This window comes from Blennius ocellaris (genome assembly GCF_963422515.1).
Source record: "Blennius ocellaris genome assembly, chromosome: 11".
Classification (NCBI taxonomy): Eukaryota; Metazoa; Chordata; class Actinopteri; order Blenniiformes; family Blenniidae; genus Blennius; species Blennius ocellaris.
In genome coordinates this window covers 12,865,691-12,884,589 of record NC_137660.1, presented here as the reverse complement: position 1 = coordinate 12,884,589, position 18,899 = coordinate 12,865,691, and the positions used below count along the sequence as shown (strand labels likewise).

Here is an 18,899-nt window from a genome sequence, read left to right as displayed (position 1 = left end):
ACAGGAAACAGGTCCGACTTACTGCCGGCAATGCGAACCAGACTCCTGCTCCGGGAATACAAGGACCGAACAGCCCTCAACAAGGGACCCCGGACTCCGTACTCCCGGAGCACCCCCCACAGGACCTCTCGGGGGACGCGGTCGAACGCCTTCTCCAGATCCACAAAACACATGTGGACTGGTTGGGCGAACTCCCACGAACCCTCAAGCACCTGGTGGAGGGTATAGAGCTGGTCCAGTGTTCCACGACCAGGACGAAAACCGCATTGTTCTTCTTGGATCTGAGGTTTCATCTTTACATCTTATTTACTGTTCTATCCAGTTCAGGGTCACAGATGGCTAGGTCGTCCATCACGGACCTTAATTACACAGATTGAATCATATACCTGTTACTGGCAAAATAGTTTGTGAATGTTACTTAGCTCTTACGTCGTTGTTAATATTAATAATAATAATTATGTCATTTTAAACATTATCTAAAGTGAATATAATTTCAGATATGTAGCAGGAGGTGTACTTGAGAGCAAATATCCAATCAGTACTCTCTCCACCTCTAAATATTTATCCTTTGAGCTCAGTACGAAGGAGGACTGCAGACTTTTAGGTCCCACAGCGCCCCATTAGTCATCCAACACGGGGGATCGGACGTCTGGCAGACGTGTGGCCGCTCGCAGACAGTCGATCGGGCCTGAGACGGCGGTGACACATGCTTCGGTAACTCGTTTCTGTGACGACTGTTAAGCGCATCGAGTGCGCACCGGGCGCACCGCGCCGCGCCTCCGTGCGTCCACGCTGCCGCCGCTCAGGGTCCGCCCCGCTTCTTGTCTGCTGCGATACACGCTGTTCTCCTCCAGCTGGGAGTGGGCACGGAGAGAGGAGGGGACAGTCAGACGGCTGGCTCATCTTACAACGCACCACGCTTCCTACCAACCCGCAGGATATTATTTGTGGCGTGTATTTTTCACGTTCAATAATCATGAAGTTAGAGACGTCGTAAAGGAGAAGGTTTGAAGTTGCGTAAGTATCACGTTTGTTTGTTGTTGTTTTTTTAAACTGTCTATCCAGACACACGTTTATAAATATCAGTTTGCTGTTTGTTTGTTTTTAATCCACACGTGTTGTGTAATTAAGGGATTGGCAGTTGTATAAATTTGGGAATCGGGTGACAATGACAGTGAGACATTGACTGGACATCACCAGACACTTTAACTGGTGCAGTCTACGCATCTGTCTGAGGAAACAGCAGACAGGCTTTGCACAGTAATGCGATGCTTAATTCTTTCGTGGATCGTGGCATCGGTTGACTTCTGTAAAGTTCATTTGAAAGATTGTTGTTTTGAAAATGGTAAATGATTCTACGATTAATCCCGCGTGATTTAAAGAGATGATAACACTTCTCCCGCTATCAAACACCTGCATATGAGCAAGATGGACAAAGACTGTTTAATGGAATAATTACCTGCCACATTTTAGAATGTTCATCCACTCCATAATGCATAGCCACATGAAATCCACTCAATGTATTTAGATGACATGATCAAGATGAGCTGCTGAAGTTCAAACTGTGCATGGAAACAGGGAAGGAAGGTGATTTAAGTGTCTTTCAGATTCCACACACAAGCATCTCCCAGGTTTACAGAGATAATATCCAGTGCAGAGCAGTTCTCTGGGTGAAAAAATAAAGTCCTTATTGACATCAAGGTGAATGGCCAGACCGGTTCAAAAGATAGAACCGCAACAGTAACTCAAATCATAACTGTCACACAATACATGTAAGCTTGAACCTGGTGGTCTACAGCAGCAGAAAATCACATGGGGTGCCACTCCTGTCAGCTAAGAAGAGGAGACTGAGACTTAGAGTTGACAAAGGCTCACCAGAATTGGAGAATAGCTGTCAGGTTTGTCATGTCCATATTTAGTGACCATTGTGTACTCATGTTCTTATGGCTTCTTCCAGTAGGATAACGTAGTGTATCAAAACTGAAATAATCATTTTTGATCATGACATTTGTTTCACTGTAGTCCAGTGGCCTCTAAAGTCATCAAATTTTGATCCGGTAAAGCATCTTTGCTAAAGAGCCAAACAGAACATTAACATCATGGGTGTGCTGCCAACAACAATAAATGCAGCAATTGTGTTTTTATGTCATGTCAATATGGACCAACATATTTAAAAATCATTTATGCTATTTATGTATCTATGCCCCAAGAATGAAGGAACTTCTGAAGGGGGTCCAACCAGGGTGACCCAGGGTGGATTTGTTACCTGTCAAAGGTGTTCCCTGCTTTATGTCTATCGTGGCCCTCCCAGGAACAACAGTTGAACAAAGCTGTGTAGAAGAGAGATACATGGATAGACTACTTTCACATGAAATTTCATCCCAAATCTGTGAGAATCAGCAAAGTATTTATTATCTGAAAGTACAAGTTTGATTTCTGATGTAAGAAACTGCTCCCATAACTTCTGCATGGATCTTTGGAGATCCAACCCGCACAATGACTCAGAGAGAAGAAAGCACAGTTGTTGCACATTAACAAGCTGTTTTGACATAAACCCACAGTCATACACGAGATTCAAAACAGGCTGATGAAGTATTTGTGTTGTTTTTTGGAAGAAACAGAATCGCTAACAATGGTTATGTTGTCACTATCCTACTTTGATTGTATCAGACAGACAACACCTCTTTTAACTGTATATGCAGCCTTAATTGGCGGTTTTCAAAAAGGAGTTGCGGCTTTATCTTGTGATGCTCGTTTCACAGTTCAGAGTCATGTTGGGGTTTTGGAGCATTGAGTAGACATTTATGAGGAGCTGTTATGTTACTGAATAAACAGTCTGGCTTTGAAACAGCTCTGCTTTTGCTCTTTGTCCATCTTTTTAAACACAGCTTTTTATTACTGAAATGGTTCCTATTTTACTTGGTAACACTCATCACCTTTCTGGTCTTCCCCCCAGAGCATTTAGCTTAATATGTGTTAATAGGTTTGACTGTATGTTTATGAAACTTGCCTTAAACAGATTTACTGTCACATTATTGCTCAACTTGAATGTGCAATAGTTACTTGTGCAGTTAACATGACATAGGATGTGTAAACTATCCTAACACTAGCCCCCTGTAGCCTCCAGTTCATCCTACTTTACTTTTTTTCCACTTAGTACTTTCCCACTCCTCACCGAGTTAAAAGTTAACCATTGTCTTTTAAAAAAAAAGCTGTTATGGCATCATAGCTATCAGAATGTCAAATATTAGATGAAAGAAGAGCTTATTAAATTGCCCTTCTTTACAATGTCACAATGCATCTAATGTCTTGTTGTTTTGTCTGTACTTGAATGAAAAGAATGTAACAACTTCACCCGATTGGTGGCTTGACAGGTGAGAGGAAGAGTCTTGAAATCTGTACGGCATGTTGATTTAAAGTTATATAAAGCTTATATATTGGATATAATGATTCATGCATGCAAATTTCTTTTAACTTGGTGTTAATTCTACGATACAATCTCATAATATTGTTATACATTCCTCTCAAGCAAACAAACAGCTGAGTCCTGAAAACTGTACTGCATGTTGATTTAAAGCCATTATTTACTGGACATAATGATTTAGGCATGCAAATTATTTCTAACTTGGTGTTAATTCTACTATAGGGTCTCATAATATACTTATACATTCCTCTCAAGCAAACAAACAAGGAAATATTATACTGTGGAACTCATCAAAGCAGAGACAGACAGGCGAGTCGAGAGCGTTACATGCAGACTGACAGCTGTCATCCCAAACGTTTCACCCAGTGTACTCCCACATCCTCCTTTATCACCCCCTACGTCAGTGCACACACCTTTCTACTCCCCCTACATGGATAAAATCAGTAAAATGCTAACCTGGGGTGCAGAACCCCCCCATGGGGTGCCACCAGAGGTCACGGGAAAGCCTGGGGCCTTGTCTGCTCGGAATTTGTCAAAGTTTGATTTGCACAAAGGAAACCTTAATCTGACATGTTTTAGACTTTGAAGCAGACCTGGGAAAGTACCTATTGCTTGTACTTTCTAAGGCATGTAGTGCTTGGCTTCACTGCAATCTTTTGACAAATTAGAAACCAAATAAGGGGTCCCCCTGCTTTTAGAGGCAGTGTGAGGCAGCTATGTAATGGGAACCACCATATATAGTAGAAGAAAGGAAATCACCATCTCACCCTTGTGGGGTAGTATCTGTATCGTCTTCAAGCTCTGCCAGAATCTTCCACCAGAGGCTTGGAGGTTTGGGGGTTTTGCGAAGTATCTTAGCTGTTTCTAGAACTGCACTCTCCTGGACTGAGGCTTCAGATGCTGTTCAGTGAATCTGCTGCAGCCACTCTCTTAGTTTAGGGGCTTCGATCCTGAGTCGTCCTACGACTGCGGGAACCACATCAGCTTTAACAGTCCACGTCTGTTCCAGCTGTTCCTTCAACCCTGGCAAGTTCCCAAACTTTGCATGTTCTTTCTTTCTGATGCTGCTGTCAGCTGGTATTACCATAACTATCATTCTTCTTTTGTTTGTCAACCACCACAATTTGTGGTTTGTTATCCAGAAGCTGTTTGTCAGCCTGGAAACTGACAAACAGCCCTACAGGATCTTAGAACTGTTGTTCTCTAACCACCTTCGGGGAGATGTCCCACCAGAAGTTGGTTACTTCAAATCAATATTGGGCACATATCTTTCTGTATTGAAGCCACTTGTTTGTGTCTTCACACATATGCTGACCCTGCTCACATTTTACGCCCTGCTACTCTGCCGAACCCACTCTGGGGCATCTTTACCCATCCTGCACCTTGGGTCTGATCTACTATGTTACACCCTGGCCTCTATGGCCCTTGAGCTTAGTGCCTGTTCTTTTGTGGCCAAGATTAGTGCCTCTGTAATGTCCAGCAGTCCAGTGTTTTCTATCCATTGGTAGGTCTTCTTGATATCAACCACTTCCTATTGCAGGTGGTGGTAGGGGCATGGAGGGTCTCTTCACATTACTTCCCCCTCTTCATTCTCATCTGGTTTTAGCTTTCTGAGACATTCTCTTGGTAGCCTATCCTTCTGGGCCATCTTCATTATGTGTTCTTGTATTTTTGGATGTTTCATCTTGGATAGTGACTTAACAATAACTCGACTTTGGCCTTGATCATTTTACTTAGGGTGTAGCCTCAGGATGCTGGGTTTTGGGTGAAACCCTCCATGCATGGTGAAAAACTTTCTTGTTTTTATGCCTGTGGCTTTTAGCTCCTCCTTTGACAAGTTTATGATTCCTGCTGGGTATCTGATTACCGGCAGTGTGTATATGTTGATGACCTAAACCTTGTTCCTACCATTCGACTGATTGTTTAGGCCTTGCCTCACATTTTGGAGGTATTTAGTTGATTCTCTTGCAGTGGCTTTATGGTTTCCATTAGCATGAACCTACTGTATATTGGCCTCTCCACCCTTCAATTTTGATCAGCTTGCCTCTCTTTGATACCATCCGACTGCACTGGTCTAACATGAATGACCTCCCTATGTTGTAATCTAGATCCTGGTGGTGTGGATCACTGAGTCGATTTCTTGGTCATAATTGGTGTACAGCTTGATGCCATCCATGGAGAGCAGGTGACAGATTAGTTCCCCACTTCAAAATTAGTATCCATAGCAAGTTTTTGTGCAGATCTAACTGAGAGATTTTTGGCCTATGCACTACCTCCTTGGTGCATACTGTACTTGATGTTTATTTGGGCTCGGGGTTGGCTCTGAGTTGGCTTCCAGGGTCACCGTCCACAATCCCTTGGAGTTACTTTATCCTTGGTGTTCTGTTGATCTTTTACATTTACATCATCATTTCCAGATTTAGGCCATCTTGTAATCAATCCATCCATTGTTCTCTCGTTGTGATAGTAGGTGGTGATTATGAATGTTAAAACACTGTGCTACAGATTTTTTTATTGTGGGTACCACATTCTCTGCAAATATCTCATCTCTTTAGGATTGCTCATGAAGCAGCATTTTGTCAGTTCCGTATTGTCTGCCCTTGACTTTGTTTTCCATGTTCCAGTAGCCAATTTGTCATAAGAGTGCTCTGGTTATCTAGCGAGTGATGCAGACTTGCTAACATGGGCGACGCCTGAGCCAGTATGACTATTTGGCCTATGTTTACTCATGGTTTAATTTGGCTCTCATAGCATTGAGGTCTTTCCTGAGGATACGTATTAGATGATATGCTATATATATTAATGTTGTGTAAAACAGGTTTTATACATATCAATTTCATATGTGTTATGATACCCGCTGATATGTCTTTGTCCAACAGGTGTGGGTGTGAACGGCCATTGTTAAACGTCTAAAAGAGAAATACACCTGAGGGGATCTACACCAGACAGCTGTCATGAAGAAAATGGACACCAAGACCACAGGCAGCTGGACTCTAAATGGCAAACCTGCATCCTCCGTGAAGAACTCCTGCCACCCAAATCTAAAGGTAATGAGTCTAATGGTGAAAAAGAGCTCCACACGAGAGGATTTTCTATCGTAGTTTGGATGAACACTATAGATTTATGTCGACAGTTACAGGTAGTCTCAAATGAACAGAGTTACATCCCTTCAGTTTGGGTTTACTCTGCTGTACACTGGTTTATTTGAAATTTTCCCTTACAGTTACTGTTTTTGCATGCTTTGCAGAGAAAGTTCAGAATGGCAAATGAGAATAAACAAATGACAAGATATTGAGCTTCCTAATGGCAGTGCATCGTGAATAAAAATATATGATGGAGAAATGAATAGTACAAACTGGAACAAAAGGATAGGAAAGAGTGATTGCCCCTCAAGTCCTGAGTAGAGTGTGCGCGTACATGCATGTGCATCTGTGTTTGGATGGTTGGTGGTAGAAGCTATTTGAATTTGTATATTGATATTTTGAAATATTTTTCTCTCCTTTCAGAAGGAACTGGGAAAACAGTTGACGTTCCGATTTGATAGAGTCCTTCAAGATTTAGCTTCCCTTCTTATGGAGTTAGTCACTGTGACTGTCCCTTGATTTTAATCTTTTTGAAGCACTAACCACTTGCTGCAGGTCCATCTTGTCCTCCACTGTACAATTAGAGACCCAGATAGTGCAGCAGTAGGTCAGGAGGCTCTGTATGGCTGACTAATATAAATTAATCAGCAAGGGATGAAGGTGGCCAGCTTTCTTCAGAAGGGTGAGGACATACACTCTCTTGTATTTGTTATGGTATTACTACTACTGGTATTATTAAAAATGTAGATAGATTTTGGTGTGGCATGCTCAATATACGAGGCAGGCAGCATTACATACTGTACCTGCAGGTCAAAGGAGCATGTGTAAAGTGTCCTCTAGCAAGCTGACAGAGGACATACAAATATATTTATGCTGACTGGAATCACACCTGACAGAGACACAAAGTAAATGTGCATGCTCCAATGTGCCGCTTGCGTATGGGCTGCAGTTATAGATAGATCTCATTCGGTGATTCTTGTTTCTGTTTGTTTGAAAAAAATATTTCTGTGCATATGGATGGGAGTCCATCAATGATTCAACACCCACTGAAAGTTTGAGTTGAGCATCTGGTACGTCACTTGAAGTCCCATTTAATGAACTTGTAAGGTGTTGAGTGCAGCAGTGCAATGCAACACATTTAGCTCTTTATATTAGGTCACTGTGAACAATTCGTCAGACAAAGTTTGTGCTTCAGGAACAGAGGTCACGGTGGAGGTCTTGGGCCTCTTTATTGGATTAGAAAGCACACTGAACAATAATTAAAAAGCTGCTTAGTTGGGTAACTGCAACAACACTTACAAGGAATTCCTGTAATGCTTGATTTTTGTCCATGTGTTTTCCTTCTGTGTAGTAATCTCTCCAAGGAACTTCTCAGTGTGGCTGTTTTGATACAACATTCACTTGTTCATTGACAGAAAGTCTTTTGGTCAGTTCGAAGCACACACGTTGGCAGATTTCCATGTTTGTCGGGGTTAGGAGCCGAGATTAGAATTGTTCTACATGCATGCGTTACAGCTCACATGCAGCTACAGCAATACAGTAGGTAGTTGAAAAAGGTGTTTTTGCAAAGCTGCCTCATAGTAGAAATTGTTTTATGTGTTCAAACCAGCACACATGAGCTGAATCCATCCATTCAGCTATCTTCCACAGCATATTTTCCTCTTTAAGGTGGTGATGGACTGGAGCCAGTCTTAGTCTTCCAGTCTGCTGGTGAAGCGGCTTTGAACTCTTTTTCACAAAAGGTTTTCAGTTTATTCTCAAGCAACATCAAAATAAAATTAATTAGTTGCAGCTTGCTACCAACATAATTAAAAAGAAAAAAAAAACACAAAACAAGACAACACAAAAAAGCATCTAGTAACTGAGTATTTGCAGCTGGTATAGATAATGAAAAAAATGATCTTTGGGAAGCAGACTTAAGGCCATCTTGATGCTGCTGGAGCCTTCTGGTTTTCCAAGTCAACATCGTTAATGCAGTTACATGAGAACTGTTGTGTCTCAGCATCCCAGTAGCAGCAGCAATATGTCCAGCCATATTCTGCAAGATGATTGCCAATCATGTTCCCCTCTGTAAGGAGAAGGATGTGTTGATAATGAGCGATAACAATCAGTTGTACAGCACACAGTTGGTAGCAGTAGATCTGACGATCCGCCTCAGCTCCTCTCAGATTCTGCATTGGTTTAAAATAATTGACAGGGGCCCCAACCAAATCAGATTCCACTCGGGCCTACGCATGTGTGCACGGCTGCATGTGTATTTATCTAATCAGCCCACACAGCTCTACAAATATTAAGACCACCAGAAAGATAACTGTTTCCTTGAACATAATGGCTTTTAAACTTGTAATTTGAATTATTTTCTTTTTTAGATGAGTAGCAGCTTGTTTAATAACCTTCACAAATTAAATTCGATCCAGGATGTACTTTAGTCAAACAGCAGAGGATTGTGCTTTCCATCACTTTTACCACAAGTCTAAACTGTTAAAGTCACACCACTTTTGATATTAGACATAATAGTGGCATTATTTTTATTTGTAGAGACCCGAGGGCTCACTTTAGAAGGGTTAGCAACAAACAGGACTACAGTTCACATGACTAAAAGTTTGAGTGCTGCTCTAAAGTATGAAATCAAAACTGTGTGTAAGCAGCACAACAGTAGCATTGCTCTAATATTTGCTGTCTTTTCAATGAGCAGTCTGTTTTTTTTTATAGGGCACTCTCAATGCAGGCACTCTCAATGCTGCTAAAGCGCTCTCTGGATGTCAGCATCATTACTAACAGTGGTCAGGCCATCTCTGATTACAGGTTTCTGTTTCTTTGGGCTACTGTTGTCTGAAAGCCGATCCATCGTGTGGTATGCCCCGGTCTATTCTTTAATTTGTGCTTACACTTGATTGTGATCTCCAATAGATTACATCAGTGTGAAGTGTTGCATGGAATTGGGTAGACCGAATTGAAAACGGGTTTATTTGTTTGTGCTTAAACAATGAAAAAAAAAAAGTATTTTGATAAGGGGGTTGAACGACAGTGCAGTGTTTTAACACTGAGCATATCCCTGTTGCGATTTTGATCTTTGAGCTGAAACTATATGTAGCAAACTAGTAAATGAGCAGATAGCTTCAGTTAATGTTTATTTGGGAAACCTTGCAAAAAGCACTTGGCAATTGTACTTAATGTTGTATGCTTTTTTTTTTTTGCTTGTTTGTTTGTTTTGCCAAAGCCAGGTATGAAACGTCTCCTATTTATTGGACACCCCCCACCCCAAAAAGACAAACAAATGTATCCTAAAACTTCAATACTGTGACTTTGGTCACATTGACTTTTTCCATTGAATTTTATCACATGTGCAGTTTGTGTATGTCTTTTAATCCCACAATATCTTTCAAAACACTGTTTTAGTGTCCAAAAAGTGTATCTAAGCAAAGCGCTCAGAATCACTCACACCAGGTCCCTTGAAAGTGATGGATTGTGTCATCATGAATTAAAGATTGTTGTCTCTGTAGGCTTGTGAGACCAATTTATAATAATTCATTCTGTGTTTGTATTGTAACAATGATTAGAAATAGCCAGCCAACGTGCCGAAAACATTGCACTGTTCAGATCTCTCGAGAACGAATTTCGAGCACATGCAGCATTGTGGCTTTGAAATATATATTTTTTTAAATGTTTAAATAAAAATTTAGATCAATCTTTGCTGAAAATGACAGGTGTTGTTTCACAGTCTTTTCTGAGCTTGCTGCATTTTCATCCCTGAGAGGACAGGCTATGGCTGCCTCTCACCTGTTTTCAATTATGCTGCATGTGGGTTGGTCTGTGAGCTCATATTGCAGTAGATGTGTCTGTATCCTAGTTGGATTGGCTCCTGTAATCCCCCTTTTGTTACAGACTGTCAGTGTCCACAGGTGGCGGAGCAAGAAGAAGAGGGAGCTCAGTATAGTCTCAGGCACAGGTCATATTGTCAGCTTTGGTGTTTGCAAAGATGTATCTGCACTTCAAATTTATGCCATGCATTCACGCAGACAATCACGTTCAATCAGTCTGCAGGTAGAGCTCATGTTTGAACCAATTTTGCCGCTTGTTTTATTAGGTAAAATATTATTATTATTAGTAGTAGTAGTAGCAGTATTACTATTTAATCTTTTGGCTATTTCCATACATATCTACTCTTGAGTGGCTACTCATATCACTGAATCTGAGGTCTGAAAATAAATGGGGAAACATGCATATTTGAAGTGTTGGTACTATTAAAAAGGTATAAATGTACCAATAGTGGTTGGTATTTTTGAAATTACAGTGACGAGTACACAGATCTTCGAGCTGCATTGACGGTGTTCTGTTTTCTATCTCTAGCTGTTCCTTGCAGCCTTGTCCTTTGCCTACTTTGCCAAGGCTTTATCTGGCAGCTACATGAAGAGCACAATCACACAGTTAGAAAGGAGATTTGACATCCCCAGCTATCTGATCGGCATCATAGATGGGAGCTTCGAAATAGGTGAGCTTGTCATTGCTTCTTTAGCCCTTGTGTTGATGTAAATGTTCATGCACATGCTTCATGCTCAATGCAAGTAAGCCAAGATAGTGTGTCTTCGTCTTGTCTGCTGATGCCATACTGTGGCATGCATGCATCCCCTTTGAGCTTTGAAAAGTCTCCAGTCGCAAACCTAATTGATCTTAATCACCGAGAAATCCTTTGATGCTCCAGTATGTCGGCTGAATAGAAGGATTTCGCTGTGCTTTTAGCAGTTTCCAAACAGACTCGGGATACTGAAATAATGGTGGGTAATATTTTCTGTACAAACCTCAGATGAAGATGTCAGTGTGCACATGCTCACACTGTCTTTTCATAGACCTCAAATGTGTTTGCACTTTGCCAAAATCCAGTTGGGAGTTACATGCAGACATTTACAGAATATAGGTCACAGTCAGTGTTTGTCAAACAGCACACATACACACATTTATGTCTGAGAATGGTGAATCCGTATGTAAATCCATGTGGAAAACTGTCTATGTGGAGCCTGTAACTGAGATTTTCTGTGCGTTAGGTCTTATTAAAGTGTCTGACTGCTCTCAATTTCATTTTCTGATCATCTCCTCCCTGTAGGGAATTTGCTTGTGATTGCCTTTGTGAGTTATTTTGGTGCCAAGCTCCACCGACCCAAGATCATAGCAATCGGGTGTCTCCTGATGTCTTTCGGGACCTTCTTGATCGCCATGCCTCATTTCATCATTGGCCGGTAGGCAAAGAGTCACGCCTGAATGTGTAGCCATTTACAAACTCCATTCACATAGTTTATTGTAAAGCTGTAGCCATGTTTTATTGCTGGTGTTTCTTCTATCTTAAATATAGCCAGTATTCTATTTGTATTGCACATTGTTAATAGCTAACAATACCTGATGCTTTCTCCCTTCCCTTGTTTAACAGTCACATTGGTATTTTATACGCAGCTATAAGATCGAAACATCCATTAGACCTTCAGTGAATTCAACCAATAACCTCTCTCCATGTCCAGCAAGCTCACTTGACTCCTCCAGGGCAGGTGACAGACCCTCTATACTGCCCTCTCGAGGTAAGGTAGCTATGCTATGCACAATTAACAAAATGTGTTGCTTCTGTTTTGATGGCCTCTTTTTTAAAATGTGGTCACATTGTTTTTGCAGTAAATATTTTTTTATTATTTGTTCTATTGAATGTTTTTGCAACAACTCAAACGTTTTGGTGCTTTAAACTCTCTGTAGGTTGGAATGTTTAGTTCTTGGATATTTTCTTTGTTGTAAACTGCAGGTTGTGAGCGCGAGTCCAGTGTTTCCATGTGGATTTACGTATTGCTGGGAAATATCCTACGTGGGATTGGAGAGACCCCAGTGCAGCCTTTGGGAATCTCTTATATAGATGATTATGCACAGTCTGAAAATGCTGCGCTCTATATTGGTAATGCACCTCACTCAGTGTAACTTGTGTCGACGCTTTAATGTAATTATTTTATAAAGGGCATTCTCTATACAGTTGACCTTCAGATGTTGTGATACCTGACAGCACTTATTCCTAAAGAAACACCTTTCATAAAGAAAAACCGTCAGTGTATACATATACAGCATCTGGTCATTAATAATAGGGTGTTAAAACAATCTTGCCATAATTTGCATATGTTGTACTTGAAACAGTTGATAGCATTCTGATTCTTCTCCCAACTTCCTGAACCTTCGTGTCATTCAGATATACAGCATCTATTGGGTGATAATCATAATTATCACCTAAACACACACAGTAAAGGTGTTTATTTAATTGTAGTCTAATGTGCATATGAAGAAGTGTGATAATCTGTGAATAAAATAACAAACAAGTAGACAACGCTCACAACATGGCGTCTGCCTATAGCAGGGGTCTGTAACGTTGGTCCTCGAGGGTCCCTGTCCTGCATGTTTTAGTTAGGACAGGCGCCTTCAAGATCAGGGTTGGAGACCCCTGGCCTATATGGTGTTTAGCCTGGTATAATATTCTGATACAATTCACATTATCAGAAGATGGGATGGGTTAAGAGGTAATTAGTACGATGTGACTTAGAATCTGATTACAAGTATAAAAAAAGCGTTTTGCCTAAAAAAAAGTTGTTAGTAAACTAAACTAAAGACAAATTGTTGAAGAAGGCAGCCCAATCATTATTAATTAGAAAGGTTGTCGATTTGAGCTCAATAAATACATAAACTGTTCTTTGTTGTGTATCACAGGTTGTGTTCAAACCATATCTATTATTGGTCCTGTCTTTGGGTACCTGCTGGGGTCACTGTGTGCCAAGATCTATGTTGACATTGGCTATGTGGATATGGGTGAGTAAAGTAATATGACCTTAAATAAATGAAGAAAAAATGAAGAATAAATTAAGACACAAGCCCTGGCTCACATTTGCAGTGAGTAAACATTAATGCCCACCCATGTGGTCTGGTCCAACAGACAAGTTAATGCTGTTCAGATTGCTGCATTAGTTGTTGCAACTTCCAAAGGAAAGTTGCCAGAATACACACTTCATCACAGTCAGTTTCACCAGCAAAAGAAGGACAAAGACGATTAGGCAGGGGGTCATAATATTTTGGCCGATCATTGTGTGGAGCCACTTTACTGTAAATCTGTTTTACATGCGCATTGAACATGTGATTATAGTCACCATTTGAAAGACCCTCACTTCACATACTGTATGTACTGACAAGCGCGCCTGCATCTTCACAGAGACGGTCACCATCACCCCTGCTGATGCTCGCTGGGTGGGCGCATGGTGGTTGGGCTACCTAATCGCCGGTGCCATCACACTCATGTCCGCTGTTCCTTTCTGGTTCCTGCCAAAATCACTGCCAGTGCCCGTAGAAAAACACGACTCTGGCTGCACACCAGAGCAAACTAGATTCATCACAGACTCCCCCAACATGGATCACAAGCTCCGACAGGAGGAACCAGCTAATCTACATCTGATGGCCAATGGTAAGATGAGGGTCTTCACAAGGAAGGCCAGAAAATGCTACTTATATGCATTGAAAACTGGAATCATTTTGGAATCTACTTTTTTTTTTTTTTTTTTTTAATAGCTACCCTAAAACATATTTTGTGACTAGTTTCAGAGCCTTTACAGACTGGCCTTATGTTTACACCTCTATCAAAACGACTACTGGATTTTCAACGGCTTAATGAATTTAAATGCCATATAATCCCAATTGTGTCACGCGGAAACAACACCAAATTGACTTAGTGACGCCTTAAAACACTATAAGTGTTTAACACACAGTTTCTCCCTCCATGGTGGAGAAGGTTTCCTGTCTTCCCATATATAAAAACTGAGCCATCTGAAGCAGATGCAGGCCCAGTTTTAAGATTTGCATATTTGTATGCTGTTGGGAAATATGGCTCAAGGGCTTAAGACACCAATGATTTTAAGGCATTATTAATGGTGCTCATGTAGTCACAGATTTGTGGAAATATGTGGTGAATTATGTGCATAAGCTTAGGTTATATGTACATAACTAGATTTGTATGTGTGATGAGATTTGTTTATGATTCAATGACATTTGTGCGCCATAATACAAGGTGTGTGCATGTGAACATTTACTAACCATCGTGTTACTGTATCTGTATTGAGATTTGTATGTGACAAGACACATTTGTACACATCTAATAAAGATACACATAAAAAGATGTACACAAATTAACAGCATAAAGCCAAATGTGTAGTATGCACACACAAACAGATGTAACATACATGCAAATAATTATTAAATTAATGTTTCAGACGAGGCGATTTCTTGCATCTCAGTACGAGTAGCCTATTGAAATAAAATTCTGATCCACACAGGGAAATATTCATTCATTTAAATGTTGTTGTACAGAATTTGTGCCAACATTGAAAAGTCTCCTCGGAAATCCTGTGTACATCATCTACCTGTGCGTGACCATCATCCAGTTCAACTCCCTCATCGGTATGGTCACCTACAAACCCAAATACATTGAGCAACACTACGGCCAGTCAGCTTCCAAAGCCAATTTTCTTATGGGTGAGTAAAGTTGATATTTCCATGATTTGGAGGATTTCTGTTTGTGAAGAGTTGAACCCAGGTATAGAACCAGTGTTGGCTGCTGACAGGTAAGCGTTAAAGGGTTCAAAGTGATGTGAGTAGGGTGGTGGTCATCATAAGTGTTTCATGAGCCAGCATTTGATGAATTTTTCATACTCGAGCTCCCGGTTCTCTCTTAAGTACATGTTGCAGTTTCAAGATGACAAGCAGGCTTCCCGCCATCCTTCTGAAACGACAAGCATTGATTTACATGCACACATTTAATGAGACCAATTTAAAGGTCAACCACAAAGCAAGTGAAGACTTTTCATCATATTATTCTTTGTATTGAAGGGATGAGGAGAGAAATGGAAGAGGAGACGTGTCTTCTCAGTCATTTTTTTTCTTTTACAACATCATTTCACTGGACTTTAAGTGAAATATAAATGAGGCCACTTTGATGTTGGAGAGTGTTCAGGCTTTGATCCCTTTCCGTGGGTGCTGTGTCGTGACTAAGATGTGTCCTAATTCTTAAGCCCTTCAAGAATGAGATGTATTCTGTGGTTTAGGCATGATCAACATCCCGGCTGTGGCCTTTGGGATGTTCTCTGGAGGTGTGGTTATGAAGAAGTACAAACTGGGTATCATGGGAGCCGCTAAATTTGCCTTTGGGACCTCCCTGCTGGGCTACTTCCTGTCACTCCTGTTCTTTGTTATGGGCTGTGAGAACTCCAAGGTGGCCGGCATCACTGTCTCATACACAGGGTATGTCACACACATTTTGTTGTAATCAGTCATTTAGATTAGTTGAAAATCTGAACATGAATATGGCCACTAACACACAGCCTCAGCATTGCGTTGTCATATTCCATGTAATAGCTGCTTCTCATTTGATCAACATTTTAAATGTACCATGCACATGATTTTTTAAAATGTTTTTTATGTTGTCACATGCAGAGCGGGCGTCTCGTCCTATCAAGAAGGATCTCTCTTCTCTGATTGCAACTCGGGTTGCTTGTGCTCGAGGAGAGAGTGGGACCCGGTGTGTGGAGAGAATGGGATCACCTACGTGTCCCCCTGCTTGGCTGGATGCACCTTTTCCACGGGCTCCGGCAGGAACACGGTCAGACAACGCTGCCATCATGACAGTACACGTTTCTGTGTGACCTGGGTAGATGTTTCATCTACCCCAGTGGTTTGAAAAGTGTGGGACGGCCACACCTGGGTGAAAGGGCATGTAATAATATAAAATGTAATAATTTTAGCCATTCTGAATGAAAGAGTATGCTGCAGAGTGTGTCCCCTCAGTCAATAAGTATGACGACTATCCCATCCACTAAGCCTGTTTCTCACAAGTAAACTGCATAAAACCTGCAACAAAAGATTTTAGATTCCCAAGAAATGTTGCCCTATATATGTATTGTAATAGTTTTGGCTGCAGTTACTGAAGGATATTAAAATAATTTTTAAATGCTTCTTCAATCATGTAATAAGTTATTACATTACTGGTAAAATGTTATGGAGATGGATCACATTTTTAATTGCACTGTACGCAAGGTATTAAGTTGTTACATTGAAAAAGGAAGAAATTATTAATTTAATAGCAGATATTAAATTTTTGGCCATTATTAAATTTTTCGGTACTTACGGGTACCAAAGGGCTTCATGCGAGTTCCTAAGCAATAAAAATAAAAAGGTCTTTTTGATTTTAAGAAGGATTTGTGATTTAGGTAGTATTACTGAATTACTCTATTAAAACATACACTTTTAGAACTGTTTTAAGTATACCAGGGTTAAATATCACTGTAACAATGTTTGTATACAAATGAATCCAAACAACTGAAAACAATAATATCTCACAAAATAATAAACACAACGACATCCAACATTTAACCAACGGCTACTGCTTGTTGTAAGACAAAGTGTGTGTGGAGTGCGAGCTCAATGCACAATGTAGTTAAGTCCCTGTTGGAGGGCTTATCCTCCCACAGTGTGAAAGCCCCTGATCTACATCATGGGAGTGTTGTTGTCATTTGACAGTAGCATGTGACATTTTGCCTGCATTTGCATGGATGTTTGCAAACAGGACAAGCGTCTCCTATAGCTCATTGCATCTTCTTCTGTCAGGTGTTTGACAGTTGCAGGTGTGTAGCGGTGGCTCATACCCAGCCAGGCAATCTGACGGCCACTCTGGGACAGTGTCACCGCAGGGACAGCTGCGATAAAGTCTTTCCCTACTTCCTGGCCCTGTCTGTCCTCAGCTCCTTCATCATCTCTCTTGGGGGAACACCCGGCTTCATGCTGCTTGTGAGGTTTGTCAACACTCCCGCTGCGGGATACTAAAATGTCACCCTTCCCCTTACCCTCAATGTACAAAAGAAAATCTGTTCTATTGTTGCTTGCAGTGGGGGAAAAATGTATTTCATCATCATCAAGTGTTGGTGGGTTGAAAAGCTGGCTATTGTTTAACACCCGTGTCTATAGGTGCATTAAGCCGGAGTTGAAATCCCTCGCTCTTGGAATCCATACGCTGGCTACACGAACACTCGGTGAGAAACCCCTCTGGTATTCTGCACTATACCGTCTTCTTACTTTAAATGTCAAGCACTGAAGAGAAAATCCTCTAAGTACATTGTAAGGAGTGGAGTTCTGAGAATAGTGTTTGTGAGCACACGGGGCCCATGATGGAATATTTATGAATATTTTCAAAATTTCATGAGGATTTTTCAAAACTACAAATTGCAAATGTATATTCTGATGAATTTGAATATTTTGGTCAAAGTGTATTGAATATTTTGTCTTAACTACATTTTTGTTTTCTTGAAGCAAGCCTTAAATTAGCCCTTCATATAAAGTAACGGTTGTATTTCTATTGTATCACAGCAGGGATCCCTGCACCCATTTACTTTGGAGCTATTATTGATACCACCTGCCTGAAATGGGGATACAAGACATGTGGAGGAAGAGGAGCCTGTAGAATATATAACACCTCCTCCTATAGGTAATGTCACAACTTTATAGGAAAAATATTAAATTTTACAACATAACTTCACGGAGTTACAGGTTTACCTTATACGTGAAGTGTAAGAGCACTTTGTCTCGTCTTTCTTTCAGGATAGTATACCTGGGCTTGACACTGGGCTTGAGGACAGTCTCTTTCTTCTTTTGTATTTTGGGATTCTCTGTGCTGAAAAGACATATTAAGATGGAGGAGAAAAATGCGTTGACCAATGGAAACGCCGAATTGGAGTTGCTGAGGAAGGAGGAGAACAGCTCCATACACTGCGAGCAGTTTGTACTGGCATTGGACTGCAACCATGAGAGGGAGACAAGATTGTGAGTCTCCAGCGCAGCTCGAAAGATCCTCACACGTACTGAGGATCACATGCGGTGGACACTTTTCATAGCACACAGAGTATATATTTGTACATGCTTTGTGTAGACATACAATATCTGAACAAGGCCATTTTATATGCCTTTTTTTTCTGGGTCGTAAACGTGTTTGTGTTTTTCATTAACAGAAGACTTTTGTAGAAAAAAAAAGAAAGAATGTAACTGTTCTGTATTTCCTGTGGCGCTCGCTTTTTATGATTAAACCTGATAAAAATCTACAATTGTCCTTTCACATAAAGTGTTTGAAAGAGGTTGCCCTATTGATAGCGGTTGTCCTTGTTCATGAGGTAAGAAAATGCATAGTTACGTAAGAGGAGAGAGTATTTCAACCTTTGAATGAAATCAAAAGTGGGACACAGCCCCCCCAATCCTGATTTTATGCAGCACACCATTTGATTTCCAGCCAACGGTGTGTCTCAATATGAAGCTCATTTCACTTCAGTTTCAATAGATAACTTTCTGTT

At 40.8% G+C, this 18,899-nt stretch overlaps 1 protein-coding gene across 1 annotated transcript; it reads left to right on the top strand.

Moving 5' to 3' along the window:
* Positions 1-893: 893 nt before the first annotated feature.
* On the top strand, positions 894-18,638 carry slco1c1 (solute carrier organic anion transporter family, member 1C1). The gene is made up of 15 exons (XM_080505352.1): positions 894-1,017; positions 6,304-6,471; positions 10,858-10,999; positions 11,609-11,741; positions 11,953-12,074; positions 12,290-12,436; positions 13,234-13,332; positions 13,730-13,978; positions 14,878-15,042; positions 15,612-15,807; positions 16,000-16,165; positions 17,170-17,354; positions 17,527-17,591; positions 17,926-18,043; positions 18,157-18,638. The coding sequence occupies exons 2-15, from the start codon at positions 6,379-6,381 to the stop codon at positions 18,380-18,382; spliced, it is 2,106 nt and encodes a 701-aa protein (XP_080361478.1). The 5' UTR covers positions 894-1,017; positions 6,304-6,378; the 3' UTR covers positions 18,383-18,638.
* Positions 18,639-18,899: the final 261 nt, after the last annotated feature.

What these genes read in the sequence shown, in the direction of transcription:
- slco1c1 (XM_080505352.1), top strand. Translation starts at nt 6,379, where the DNA reads ATGAAGAAAATGGACACCAAGACCACAGGCAGCTGGACTCTAAATGGC. An exon ending in AAATGCTGCGCTCTATATTG is followed by an intron (nt 12,437 to 13,233) that starts GTAATGCACCTC and finishes TGTGTATCACAG; the next exon opens with GTTGTGTTCAAACCATATCT. An exon ending in GCTGGCTACACGAACACTCG is followed by an intron (nt 17,592 to 17,925) that starts GTGAGAAACCCC and finishes ATTGTATCACAG; the next exon opens with CAGGGATCCCTGCACCCATT.